Source organism: Carettochelys insculpta, chromosome 17 (genome assembly GCF_033958435.1).
Source record: "Carettochelys insculpta isolate YL-2023 chromosome 17, ASM3395843v1, whole genome shotgun sequence".
NCBI classification, from domain to species: Eukaryota; Metazoa; Chordata; order Testudines; family Carettochelyidae; genus Carettochelys; species Carettochelys insculpta.
The window spans coordinates 29840447-29854193 of record NC_134153.1 but is presented as its reverse complement, the minus strand read 5'-3'; the positions used below and the strand labels follow the sequence as shown (position 1 = coordinate 29854193).

The 13747-nt window shown below is 54.9% G+C and overlaps 1 protein-coding gene across 3 annotated transcripts in view; it reads right to left on the bottom strand.

Annotated features, from left to right (window-relative positions):
- Positions 1–13747, bottom strand: part of LPIN3 (lipin 3) — a 47355-nt gene that overhangs the window by 13879 nt on the left and 19729 nt on the right. For all 3 annotated transcript variants that reach the window (XM_075012229.1, XM_075012230.1, XM_075012231.1), the window contains exons 2-6: positions 7009–7209; positions 6111–6206; positions 4257–4519; positions 2804–2911; positions 1922–2039 (exon numbers count right to left, since the gene is read on the bottom strand). In XM_075012229.1, coding sequence (XP_074868330.1) covers positions 1922–2039; positions 2804–2911; positions 4257–4519; positions 6111–6206; positions 7009–7209 — 786 coding nt within the window. The remainder of the gene's footprint in view (positions 1–1921; positions 2040–2803; positions 2912–4256; positions 4520–6110; positions 6207–7008; positions 7210–13747) is intronic.

The following is a 13747-nucleotide window of genomic DNA, read 5'->3' as shown; positions in this document are numbered from 1 at the left end:
GCCCCATGAGACTGTTCTCTTCTGGCCCACCAATAAAAAGCTAACCAGGGGACATGGCCACGGTGGGCACTCAGGAGAAGGAAGCACCAGGCAAGAGCTCTTCTGTAGAACCTGACCTAGAGCTCACGCTGCCAGGACCACATTCCATCGAACATTGGCACGCCCATGGAGTCTGAACCGATGCCTCAGCCTGAGAGTTGTTTTCTATTAAGGCAAGGCTGGGATTACGCATTAGGCCCAAGCAAGTCAGACATATTACAGATGAGAAATTTCAGAGGGAGAGGGGAGAAGGACGCCCCCACCCATGGCTCCAGTGTAGTCCACACAGAAGACAGCAAAGCCCTCTGACAATTGCAGCAACAAGCCTCTTCCACTTAGTCGACAGAATCAAGCTGCAGCTTTATTCCTGGGACAGGCACAGAACCATAGAACTGGCAGGGACCTCAAGAGGTCAGCAAGTCCCATCTCCTGCCCTCACGGCAGGAACAAGCACTAGCTATATCATCCTTATTTAATATCTATCCAACCTGCTCTTAAATATCTCCAGCAATGGAGATTCTGCAGCCACCCGAGGCAATTTATTCCAGGGCTTAACCACCCGGAGAGTTTGCGCTTTAGGTAAAAATTCCCCAATGTCAAAATCTAAAGCCTCCCTTGCTGCAATTTAAGTCCATTGCTTCTTATCCTATTTTCAGAGGCTAAGGAGAATAACTGTTCTCCCTCCTCCTTGTAACACCCTTTTAGGTACATGAAAGCTGTGATCATGTCTCCTCACAGCATTCTCTGTTCCAAGCTAAACAAACCCAATTCTTTTAATCTTCTCTCCTAGGCCATATTTTCTCGACCTTTAATCATTTTAGTTGCTCTTCTCTGGACCCTCTCAATTTCTCCACATCTTTTCTAAAATGTAGTGCCCAGAACTGGGCACAGTCCTCTAACTGAGGCCTAATCCATGCTGAGTAAAGCAGAAGAATGACTTCTTGTGTCTTGCTCATAACATTCCTGTTGATGCATCCCAGAATCATGTTTGCTTTTTCTGCAGCAGTATCACACTGCTGACTCCTACTCAGCTTGTGGTCCACTGTCACCCCTAGATCCCTTTCTGCAGTACTCCCTGCAGAGTCCCTTCCCTTTTTGTAAGAGAGAACAGATTTACACAAGGGGGAGTACTTCACATTTGTCCTATAGAACTTCATCCTATTTGCCCCAGACCATTTCTCCAGTTTGTCCACCTTTTTGAATTCTGACCCTCTCCTCCAAAGCAGTCACAACCCCTCCCAGCTTGGTATCATCTGCACACTTGAGAAGCATATTCTGTATGCCATTACCTAAATCATTTACAAAGACACTGAACAGAACTGACCCCCAAAACTGAACCCTCTGGCGCCCCACTTGTTATTTCCTTCCAGCCTGACTCTGAAACATTAATAAACTATTCTCTGAATGGCTATCCAAACAGTTACGCACCCACCTAATAGTAGGCCCCATCTAGGTTGCATTGCCCTGTTTACTGTATCAAATGCTTTTCTAAAGTTGAGCTATGCCACACTGCATCCACCTCCTTCCCTTGACCCACAGGGCTTGTCATCCTCTTTAAAAAAACAAAACAAAAACAAGCTATCAGGTTGGTTTGACGTGATTTGTTCCTGATAAATCCATGCTGGCAGTTACCTATCACCTTGTTATCTTCCAGATGTTTGTAGATGGATTCTTTAGTTATTTGCTCCATTATCTTCCTGGCATTGAAGTTAAGCTGACTGGTCTGGAATTTCCTGGGTTGTCCTCTATATTCGCCCCTTTTCCAGCCTTCTCCAATCTCTCCTGACTTTCGTAACTTTTCAAAGACACTAGTGAGTGGCTCAGATACCTCCTCTATAAGCTTTTTGAGGAATGCTTACCTCATTCCCCGTCCCTTACCTACCTGAGGGAGCCTGCCCCAAGTCCACTGCATGCGAGGTTCTGCTGCAAGAGGGGATGGCTCAGAGAGTTTGATCTCCAGCTCCGAGTCGCTTTTAGGGGATGCACAGCTTGGGGCAAGGCTACAGAGAAGAACAAGGACATTAAGCAGAATCTTTTCCACGTCCGCAGCACCCATACATATTGTTTGTATTACAGTAGCACCAGAGTCCTCAACTGGGATCGGGCCCCGCCATGCCAGACGCTGTACAAACAGATCTGGTCTCTGCCCTGGAGAACTTACCTTCTAACTAGCCAAGACCGATGAGGGAAGAGGCAAAGAAATCTGAAATGATTTGCTAGAAACTGCACAGCAGGTCAATAGTGCAGTAAGCAACAGATCCCCAGGGATCAAACCCCCGTTCGGTGCCCGAGACATTGGCCCAGACTGCTTCTGGGGACTCATCACCATGTGTTAGTTCATGCCAGAGTGGTGCAAATTCTGGTTTGCACCAGGATGTCACACACCAAATGGCCAGCATGGACACGACTGGCACATGGTAAAAGCTCCCAAGGGCGCACGGATATAGGCCAGTTTTAACCATTCCTACACTAGTGCATACTAGATGGTTTCAAGTGTACATGGGTATGGCCTGCACTAAAATGCACACACCTCTAGTGACTGTGTCGCAGTTCACGCCCCTGCCCCTCCCATAGAGCTGTACTTGCTGATTCTCAGTTCCAGCCACAGGATCCAGGCCTGCAAAGAGCTTCTAGCTCTTTCACGTTCCATCCACACTTGATTGGGCAAGGGAAGTTTATTGTTCCAAGTTCCGCTCAGCTTTCTAGACACCCCTTCCTCAGATACACCCCAGGGTTTCCTGGAACATTAAAATGGCTTTATTACCTCTGTGGCGGAGCCAGCTCCCCGTCGGAAAAATGGCAGGTCTCTTTAGCTTTCGTAACTCCAGGCTCCTCACTCGGGAGATCAGTGAATGAGAAGTAAATTGAATTGCTGTGAGGAGAGGGAATCGGGTAAAGCCGAATACGGTACTAATACTGGGACCTGCTGTGAAATGCCCCTCCCTATGCAGAGAAAGGAACGAGTCAGGGCATTACTCCAACACTGTCAGTACCCAGTCCTGTCAACTGGGGGAGGAGCCAAGGGGATAGTTGCCCCCAGGCCCAGCATTTCAAAGGGGCTACAGTAAATCCTCGAGATATGCACAAACACGACTGCCGCCCCTGACAGGAGCAGTTTCCTGGTCTCCATAGCTGTGGGGAATTGGGAACCAGGTGGCAGCCTGGCTCCAGGCTCCCCTCTGCTTGCAGAGAGGGGAAACCGACCCACGCAGCAGGCCTGGTTAGTTTCCTGGTTCCAACCAGTGGAGGGGAGCCGGGAACCAGGCTGCCCCTGGTACCAGGCTCCCCTCCACTGGCTGGTGGTGGGAAACTGACCAAGGCTGCTGCCCCAGTTAGTTTCCCACCTCTGCAAGCAGAGGGGAGTTGGGAGCCCAGCTGCTGCTGTCTAGTTCCCAGCCCCCCAGTTTGCCCCACCCAGTAAACTGGCTAGCTGGTCAGTTTCCCAGGTCCCACAAACAGCAAGCAGTGGGGAGATGGGAACCAGGCTGCCCCCTAGTTCTTGGCTCCCTACCACTCTGGGAGCCAGGAAGCTGACCCATCTGGTGGGCTGGACCAGTTTCCTGGCTCCTGCAAGCCCAGGGGAGGCTGCAGCCTGGTTCCTGTCTCCCCTCAACTTGCATGAAAATTCAAGTTACGTGGGAGTTGCTCAAATGCACTCCCCATGTAACTCAAGCACTTACTGTGCCATGCAGCCGTGGCAGCAGCTGGAACTTGAGGCCCCTTTGAAAAGCCACAGAGCACTGTGCCACAGCTCTGCACATGGCTCCAAGGGAGCATGCGGAGGCGGGGGGGGGGGGGGGGGGGCCAGAGCTGACTGCCCTAAACCCTGCCCATTCAGCCCTTGGCCCCGCACCCTCCAGGGGCAGGCAGACACCCCTCTTCCCGACCGTGCCCCTGCCTGTGGTGGCTGTCGGTGTCCACAAGGAAAGGAAGAGAGATTTAGGTTTTACCCAGGCATCACTTCTCCACAGCGTGGCAGTAACATGAGCTACTTAAACATAAACAAGGAGTCCTGTGGCACTTTCACGACTGACGCTCCTCTGAGACTGGTTAGCTATTAACAAACCACACCTCACTGCTGGGAATCAGGTACCAGCAATCCCCACCAGTGGGCATTCAGTGCCACCCACAGAGAGACAGACACTGGTGTCCTCGCCTCAGCCTACCAGGGCCCACTGCCCCCCAGAAGCCCTGCTCAGCCTCCTGGCTGGGCTCACCAAGCCGTCAGCAGCTTGTGCTTCTCCTCCAGAGTCCTTTCGCTGTCCGTCCCTTCCAGCTCTTCCGAAGTGGAGTCCGCCGCCTCCTTCTGCTTTGGCTTCTTCCTGCGCCGCCTTTTCTTACGGAAGGCCGTTACATCAGAGCCCGATGCTTCTGGCTCTCCGAGCAGGCTGAGCTGAGACTCTGTGGGTGGTCTGGCCAGGAGATCCGGGCTCTCTTCCAGAGGGATGGGGGAGGTACACAGACAGGAAGGGATCACCTCCTGGAAAGAGTGGGGGAAGAGGCACAATTGTTAACCTTTGAGCCCAGCCCCGTGGAGTGGGCCTACACCACGTCATCATAAAATGGTCCTGTCCTTGAACGAAGAGCCCTTCATGTTGGACACCTGTGCAGAAAAGACACCAGGACCCCTTTAGGACCTGCAGACAGGAGCGACCCATGGGGGGTGCAGGAGGTGGGAAGGGCCAGCCAGCAGCCAGATGGCCAGCCTGAAGGGAGGTGGGCTGTTCCTGCCAGTTTCCCCCCTAGAGCTCCCCTCACCAGACTAACTTGAGAAGGAGCTTCCCAACAGCTCGGCTCACCCCCGCTAGAATGGCTCAGGGGATTGGTAATGGGATATGCAGCCTTTCCATTTCCAGGTCTGTCCTTTTAATGCAGCAGGAGCCCAAAGGCAGCAGGAGGAGGTTGCTGGAGCAGGACACATGTCCCCTCACAAGACCCCAGGCGCTGTCAGTCACAGCAGAGGCATCAAGACCACCTCTCTGGTCCGACCACTGATAAGCCCCTGAAGGTGGCTGGCTCATCGCTGTGCCGTTCAGCGGGGCCCATGAGATGCTCTGGCCCTGACCTCAGGCACACTACATCTCACATCCTTGGCACTGGAACCCGTCCAGGTGTTACGCCCGTAGAAGAGGAGTGGGAAGCAGTCAGGAATCACACACAAATGTGAGGGCCCCCCACCCCCACGCTCAGGGAGGGAGCTCAGATGTGACCCCAACTGGTAAGAAAAAACACAACAAAACAAATACTCCCCCGATGCTCCAGCCTTGGGGAGGGAAGACGAGGAGGCAGCACTGAAGCCCTCTGGGCTTCCCCCCAGGACGTCTTGTATTCTTTTGGGGACCCTGTGCTAGAAGACTATTGCGCACCCCCGCCCCCGGGCTTTGAAGCTGGGCCAAAACGGCGGGGTACTGTGTGCAGGAGGGGGCTGCCAGAGTGGGCTTGAGGAGCAGAAGCAGGGGGTAGGGGGCACCTACCTGGCACAGTTCCTGGAAGGGGGCTGGTTCCACCCAGCTCTGTGTGCTGCAGGTAAAGGCTTCCTGGGGCACTACCCGTCCCCCACCCCCATGCTCACACATACACTGCTCCCATTGGCTGGAATTCCAGCCAATGGGAGAGATGGGGGGGTGCCTCATTTCTTCCCCCTGCGAGGCAGGGCTGGCAGGCTGGATCGAGTCCCTGGCTCACCTTGGTCAGATCCACCAGGCTCAGGGCTCCCCTCCTGCAGCAGGGAGCCAACACTAGCACTGTAGCTGTGGCACCCTCCCCAGCGCTGGGAGCCCAGGCTGGACCAAAGCAACCCGTAGGCCATAGTTCCCCCACCCCTGCGCAGAGTGGCACAGCCAGAACACAGAGCAGGACAGCTAGAGAGGAGGGGTACAGCCCCAATGGAGAACAGCTGTCCAGGTGTATTCGTCCTTTCTTCTGCCCCTCCCCACCTCTCCCACAGCAGGGACAAAGTCAGCAACATGCAGGAAGAATGAGCCCGTTGAGAAAAGGTACCAAGACCATTTCAGGGCCACTGAAAGCAGAACATTCACCTCGACCCAGCTATTGAACACCACATGATTTACCTCACTCTCCTCCGACTCCTGGACAAAGAAGGCCTCTCCATTGTCTCCCAGCTTCATATGAAGGTCCACTGGCTCCCCATTGATTTCAATGTCAACCTGCCAGGGTTGGGGGAGAGGAGGAGAGGAGGTAGGACTGAGTCCAAACGTGTCTACTCACTCAGCAGCCCCCTGGCAATGAAGTCACACACAAGGGGGGTGGATTCACCCAAACCACGTCTTACCCAGGGACCCCTTTCCAGGGCACCACAGTGACCCCCAGAAACAAGGAGGGCTGCAGTGTGTTTGGAGCAAAGTAGAATTCTGCTTGGCAAAGATGTCCTTGGTGAGGCTCCAACAAGTGGGGAGAGAGGGAGAGAGTCCTTTCTTATGGGGATACCCAGCCCCGCCCCACACACCCCACCACTACCCCTTCCCAACTCCAGGCCTGTTTCACTCACCTACCACCAAGTAAGCGAGGGACATTCTCTCCCCACCACTGCCCAGGGAAGATGTTCTCACCTCAGCAACAACAACGAGGAGTCCTGCAGCACCTTAAAGACTAACTGATGGTGCTGACAGAGTAGGTCTTTAACAGATCTAATGGCCATAAGCTCTCATGGACAAAGACCCACTTTGTCAGAGGGCTCTGTTAGTCCTTAAGGTGCCACAGGACTCCTCGTTGTTTTTGTGAGTGCAGACTAATATGGCTACCCCACAAATACCTGTCGCGGAGCCGGGGGGGAGGGGGGAGGAGGAAGTATCTCACAGTGCACTAGGACTGCGTGACACCCCAGGCAAAGGGCCCGGCTGTCCACTCCCACCCACCTCTCTGAACTGGGTTTCACGAAGAACTAGAATGGAGGGAAAAGGAGGGGACCTAAGCAAGTAAATACCGGTGTTCCCCAGCAAGCTCACATACCACCTTCTCCTTGGAGCGCAGGACTCCCAGCTTCCCAAAGCGAACATGGAAAGGCGAGCACTGCAAGGCACCATCGGGCTGCCTCACCACAATGACGTCAATGCATCCTGTCAGGGTGGCTGGGTTCAGGCCTTTGTACAGCTCCTTCACGGTGATCAGCACAGTCTCAGCCAGCTGCCCCACGTAGTTCATGGTCTGAGACTGCAACCAAGGGAGAGATTCAGGCAGCTGGGAAGGGCCTGTCACAGAGAGGCCCGTACTCCAAGCTGCCCAAGGCAGAACAGGCCCCACGAGCCCATGTGATATCAGAGTCAGCAAGCATTCAAGCCACGAGACTGGAGTAGTCGAGGTCTTCTGAGACCACCCAAGAGCAAAGTTCAAGTTGTGACAGGTAAATAAAAGACAAGCGGAGACAAGCTAATGGAGCAGCACTGCTGGGTTGGACACTAGATCTAGGGGGCTGACAGAGGGGGTGGGCTATGCCACCATATGCCAACACCATTTTTTAGATTTCGCAGAAGAGAGTTATGGTGGGGGGATGACACGGAGGTGGGAACAAGGGCTGAGATTCACCATCGTGGCTGCCATCCCTACTGCAACCTGGGATTCCCCATAACACTGTTGGTCCTGCACTGTCCTGGGCAGCCTGACCAGACCACGCCACACCACAGATAGAACACCAATGACAATAGCCCTGGCTAAATCTTTACCACCTGGAAAGTGAGCCATGGGTCCCCGATTCTCTTCCTCTCCCGCTACCTCCCATAGAGTTCATGCCTGCCTGTGGGTCCGTCCCTGCATCCAGCCGGCCATGAGTCCATTTGTTCAAGAACTGCTCCTAAGCAGTAAGAGCTAGGAGCACCGAACGTGGTCTGCAGCCTCCTCTGATCCGAACTTATAGCAAAGTTGGTTGTGCCAAGACAATGGGAAGGGTGTGGAATGCAATAGTCTCTCATCAGAATGAAAGGAAGGAGTCTGGTACCAAGGACCTTTATACCCCAGAATGACCACAGGGGGCAGCAAGCAAAGCTGCTCACCAGCCCTGGCTCCCTCCCACCAGCTCCTTGGGCCTGGGCCCTCCCCACTGGGGTGACTAACAGTTGTTGGTTTGTAACCCGGCTTCACACGCCGATCTGCACCGGCCGCATTCAGGTTCGATCGGGTTGCCACCGAGGTTAACTGGAGTCTTTTCACTGATTTCAGTGCAAGGCGAGCTGTACTCCTGATGGACGCAGCACGTGTGGCCAAGCCTCTTTGGGAAAGCAACATACTGCTCATTACGTAGCCACAACTCACGAGCCACCTCCAAAATCATGAAAAAGGGGTTAACACAAAATTAAGACGGGTTCCTGTTTACCTTCTGGTTTGAGTCATTAGGGGGTTATATTTTCCAGCTTGCCCTGCACCTATGAGGGCTGGAAACTTGATTTAAAAAACCTTCTGAGATTCTGATGTAAATCCAGGAGTCAGAACTTTAACAAAGGCAACAGATGTCACGAGGCTGGGAATAAAATAGAGAGCACTGGCAACTCTGCACAGCCTGTGCAGGCATTAGCCCTACTCCCGGAGCATCTCTGACCCAGCAAATCAGTCATGGGACACCCCTGCAGAAGTCTTGCTCGTCATCTTCAAAAAGGTTACCGTTATCACACCATCACCACCATCTTGCTCCCAAAGCCAACGTAAGGCGTTATTTTGTACTGAACGTTGCTCAGTACGAGCCACTTCACTTTTACGCCAATAAACGTTTGCCATCCCAGAGGCAAGTCAGCAGCAAGCACCGTGTGCACTTCACAGCATGATCTTACTGGCTGGGACCCCCTGGCGGAGGGCCCTCAGCACCAAGCACGTGGCTGAGCAAGTCAGGAGAGTCAGCAGATCCCCAGAGCGGCAGTATACCTAACAGAAGCTCCTGCACTTCCGTCATTGACAGCTCTGTCCTCCCCACTCTGATCTGGTACCATTCCACAGTCGCTCTGGACAGCTGGAGGTGGGTCTCCATCAGAGAGGAGAAATTGTTAATACTTCCCAATTAAGCAATAGCCATTCCCCCAAAGTGGAGCAGACGGGGCTGTAAGTAACGAGCTGTTAAGGTCTATTTAGCTGCAGGTTGGCTGAGGACAGCCAGCCACTTTCATTGGGCACTAGTGCACTCCGGTCTCGCCGCTTCTGTTTGCCATTAGTGAGGAAACCCTCCATGGCGGGTGACCTCCCTGCCTCTAGTTCCCCGGCTCCAGCTGAACTTCCCCAAATGGAGATTAATCCTCCTTTTGCCACACACCCTGACCCCCAGGCACAGCCCCTCGCAGCACATGGCACGCACTGTGGTTCTGTATCACGTGCGGGGACACCGTGAGGATACAAGCGTGATGCACAGGCGTGCCAGGGTTCTGAGGTACAGGGTATGCAGCGTCCCATAGGAAAGAGTAATACGTCCAGGGAATCGGCAGCCAGTCCCCTCCGGGGTCGCCTATGGAGTCCCAGCAGAGGCTTCTTGCTGAGCAAGACATTAGAGCTGGCCTTTCAGCCTGGCCTCCATTGGGAAAGTAGCAGAGGGCAGTCAGGGCCCAGGGCGTGACAGGGGTTTGGTTTCTTCCCTGGGCTCCCTGAACGCCTGATGAAGCCTCCCACAAGACCCCACTTCAGGGAGCTGTGCCGGGGCCTGCTGGACACGTGCCCTGCAGCAACAAGGCTGCATGGGCCTAGGGCAGCCCCACGAGTCCATACGGCACAAAACTGCAAGCAAAGCAGGCTGGCCAGTGCAGGCGACACTGCAGTGGGGTTACCAGTGCCTGTGCTATCTCACCAGCTCAGTGCGTGCTGCTGATCCAGCCACGGCCCTGAGACCAGCACCACAGCTGCCCTTCTTGGGCCGCTTACAAGGGCTTGCGATGGCGGCTACAACACGTTAGTTCTCGGAACCCCATCTGCCAGGAGAGATTCCTGCCCCGTTTGCTGAAGCCAGAAGAGACTAAGGGCTGGGGTGTCTCTCCCCTCCCCACAGGCTCAGGGTCTCGCATGATCCCTCCCACTACTCAGCTGTTGGGAAACTAACAAGCTGAGATGCAGGGGGTGCGGGAAGGGACAATTTCCCAAACCTTTTCACCAAGCCCACGTCAGAGAGGAAAGCAGGTGGGTAGATGGCTGGGGCCTGCTGGCAGTGCTGCGCAGACAAGCGCTCAGAGGTTATGCGCTGCCTCTGGTCAACTGAGCAGGGGGCAGAGGCCTGACTGGAACCAAGGAGCCCTGGCTTCCAGCCCTCTGCTCTAGCTACTAGGCCACCCTGCCTCTTGAAAACACAGGCACACAGTCTTCCTCTGCTGGCCTGGAGCGAGACAGTCAAATGGCTGCTCCTGCCATGAGCCAGACAGGCAGCTTGAAGACCCCCAGGCTCAAATCCCACTTAATCCGCTAGCTAGAAAGAAGGGGGCAGCATGACAGGCTTTGGCACTCGCAGCTCAACTGGCTCCAAGAGAAGAGACTCCAGCCAACTCTGCATCCAGCCCAACAGCGAGATTTCAGTTCATTCGCTCCTGCTGCCAAGCGGGCCTGGATCCAGCCACCCCTCCCAACCCCACTCAGGGGTTTGCGTCACAGGAGGGAGCTCACAAACCCTGCCGATGAGCAAGGGAAAGCCCCCCTGCATTCATCCAGCACAGCCCCAGCCAAGAGTGGGGCTCCCAGCGGGCCCTGAGGGCAAAGAGAACGATTCCTTACCCAGATGGAAGGGGAGAGCCGGACACCGTCAGGAGCTGCCTCTTCCCCAGAGCAGGCCTGGCCTTCCCTGTATGCCTCACACGGGGTCATATCGCTCTGGTTCCCAGAGACCCAGCCCCATGCTCTCCCTGCACAGCGAGCAGCGCAAAGGGCTTTGTTCTGCTGCTGTGCATCCCAGGGGCCGTCCTGGCTGGGTCCAGAAGTTTCAGTGCCTGTCAGCTCGGTGCTCCCTGTGCTGAGCCGGGAGAGGGCCACAGGCTGTCCCCTGGCTGCGGCAGCCTGCTAAGCCCAGCCTTCTCCAGTGCTGTTCAATTGGCAGCCGGGCAGCCAGCAGGCAGGGCACACCTGACCTTCCCCAGGGCCTCTGTTTACACCCAGCCAGCCTCCTTCCTCCCCAGCACGGCGGCGCAGGGCGCAGCCAGGAGCGCTCTGCACAGCTGGCCTGGGCACACCCACAGCTCACACTGCAGGAGACAAAACTCTTCTCTGCGTGGTCCTGGGAAGGGGCCAGCGGAGGGACAAATGCAGCCCCGTGGGGTTAGCCCGGGGCACTTCCAGGAGGCCCAAGGAGGTCTGGTGGCGACTGAATTTAATGAAGGGACACCAGTTGAAGGTGGCCAGAAACTCCCCTCAGCAGGCTCCCGCCTAGGGCTAGCCAGGCGCTAAGGAAAGGACACACCCAGGCCTTTGTTCCTGAGCGCGTCCAGTGTACGGCATGCCCAGGACCGCTCCGAGGTGCCCCCAGGGCCAGAGCCCTGCACCACCTCCGCCACACTCACCTTGCTCCAAACCCACTCGCACGCCGCCAGGGCCGTGGCTGGGGCGGGAGGGGGGCCACACACGGGAGGGTGAGCCTCCCCCTGCTTTCCAAGCCAAGAGTGGGGGCTGGGCAGGAGATCTCTGGCACCCCCAGCCCAGCCCCACAGCACACCTGGGTCACTTGTAACACCACGCTGCAGTTCCATCTCCGGGGCCAGCAAGCCCCAGCAACGGGCCCTGCTTGTCGGTCCCAGGGGCCAGCTCCTGCCTGGAGGAGCGGCCAGAGGGGACAGGAGAGCCAGGGGACGGTGCAGACCTCACAACAGAGCCTGGGTCCGCCCGGCAGCTCAGTCCTTCCTGCGACAAGGCCGGCGGTTAGTCGGCCCCGAGCTGTGCCCTGGGAGCCGCAGAGAGAAGCAACACAAACTTCTGCCCCCTCCAGAGACTGCCCAGAACTAACCCTGCTACTCCCTCAGCGCTTCTGCGGGAGGCAAAAAGTACTTGCATGCAGCCACCGGGCCCAGCACCCCACATACCAACAGGGGGCCCGCACCCTGCCCTGCCCATCCCACACCACGCCCAGCCCAAGCAGCAGCCCGGGGGAGCACACCTTCCTTCAGCTGCTGGCTTCTGAGGAGAGCCGCATTTTGACGATTACTGCACGAGGATCTGCATCATAATTTGCAGGTCCGGGGATAGTTCCTGGGCTGGACACAAAGGGGAAAAACTGGCCCAGTCAGCACCCTGAAGCTAGCCCGAGCTGAGCTAACTCACTAAAAATAGCATAGCCTCCATGGCAGGAGGAGCTGCATTAACACAATCCCGCCTGGGACACACAGATATACTTAGCTAGGTGCTCGTCTTCTCCACGCACACCTAACTTAGCACCTCCCTTCACCCCACCAGGCCTGCAACAGCCTCACCATTTCACCACGCGGCTGCTCGTCTACCCTGAGCTGTCGCCAGGGCAGACACATTAAAGGTCACATGGCACTTGTATGCAGAGTGGGTTTTTGCAAAGCAACTAACTGACTTGACCGCCCCACGTGGAATGGTTTTAGAGACCCAGGTTTCAGAAAGAGCCCCCGTGCTCTGATAACAATCAGGCTCCATGAAGGGGTCTCAGGCAGGGCTCCCAACATCAACAGTTACTGGCAAATTGCGGCCAGGGGCCATGTTCCAGATGGCTGTCAGGCCAAGTGCATGAACTGGGTGTAGGGCAATACAGTCAGTGACACAAGCTCTTCATTTTTTTTTTTTTTTTTTAAACCTGAGCTTTCCACTGAAAACTGGCAGGTAAGGAGGCAGCTGGTCGTTAGTTTGCCTCACACCCCCATTCTCCTCCACAGGCTGGACTTCCCAGCTCAACTGTGTTGCATCACAGGACATGTTGTCCAACCAAGGAGCTGGGCATAAAAAAGGAAAATGGGAGCTTGAGCCAAACTACAAACTCCATAATGCAAAGTGGCAGCATCTCCAATTATCTTCCTTCCGATGAAGTGGGAGGGAGCGGTTTTCTGCAGAAGGTATTAAAACAAAAGCCACACAAGTTCTACCCCATGGTAGGTGGAATTATGCAGATTATCAGCTGGCTTTTGAAGGAGCCAACATACCTCCCTACGGCTATGTCTACACTAGCCCCTTTCTTCAAAAGGGGCATGGTAATCAGCCTGAGCGGAGAATACTAATGACATGCTGCAATGAATATGTAGCACCTCATTAGGCTAATTCTCCCCATGGCAACTTTGAAGTTGCACGGGTACTTCGAAGTGCTCCCGGCTACATGGCATGCTGGCGCTTTGAAGTCTGACACTTCAAAGTTGCCACAGGGAGAATTAGCCTAATGAGGTGTTGCATATTCATTGCTGCACTTCATTAGTATTCGCCGCTCAGGCTGATTACCATGTCCCCTTCAAAGAAAGGGGCTCACATAGACACGGCCTACTTGTTTCATTCTCTCACCCTATACCCTCAGAGACATAGGACGTTCACCAGCTTGCATCATTTATTTTGGTCTTGTGCTAACCTGTTTAGGCTTCCAAGCATCGCACTGACAAATTTAGTTTATTCCTCTGTTGTTCTACACGATCTTTCTCTAGGTTTGCCTCTCTCCTGTGGGGGAGTGTTCGTGTTCTCTCTCGAGGCTAGTGGCACATCTAAAGCACGCTCTAAATACGGGCACTGTTTTCTTGCCAGGATGGAGTACTCTGGATACAATTTCTAGGGTCTAGTAAAACTCCACTCTACTGGTGCTAAATCTTAC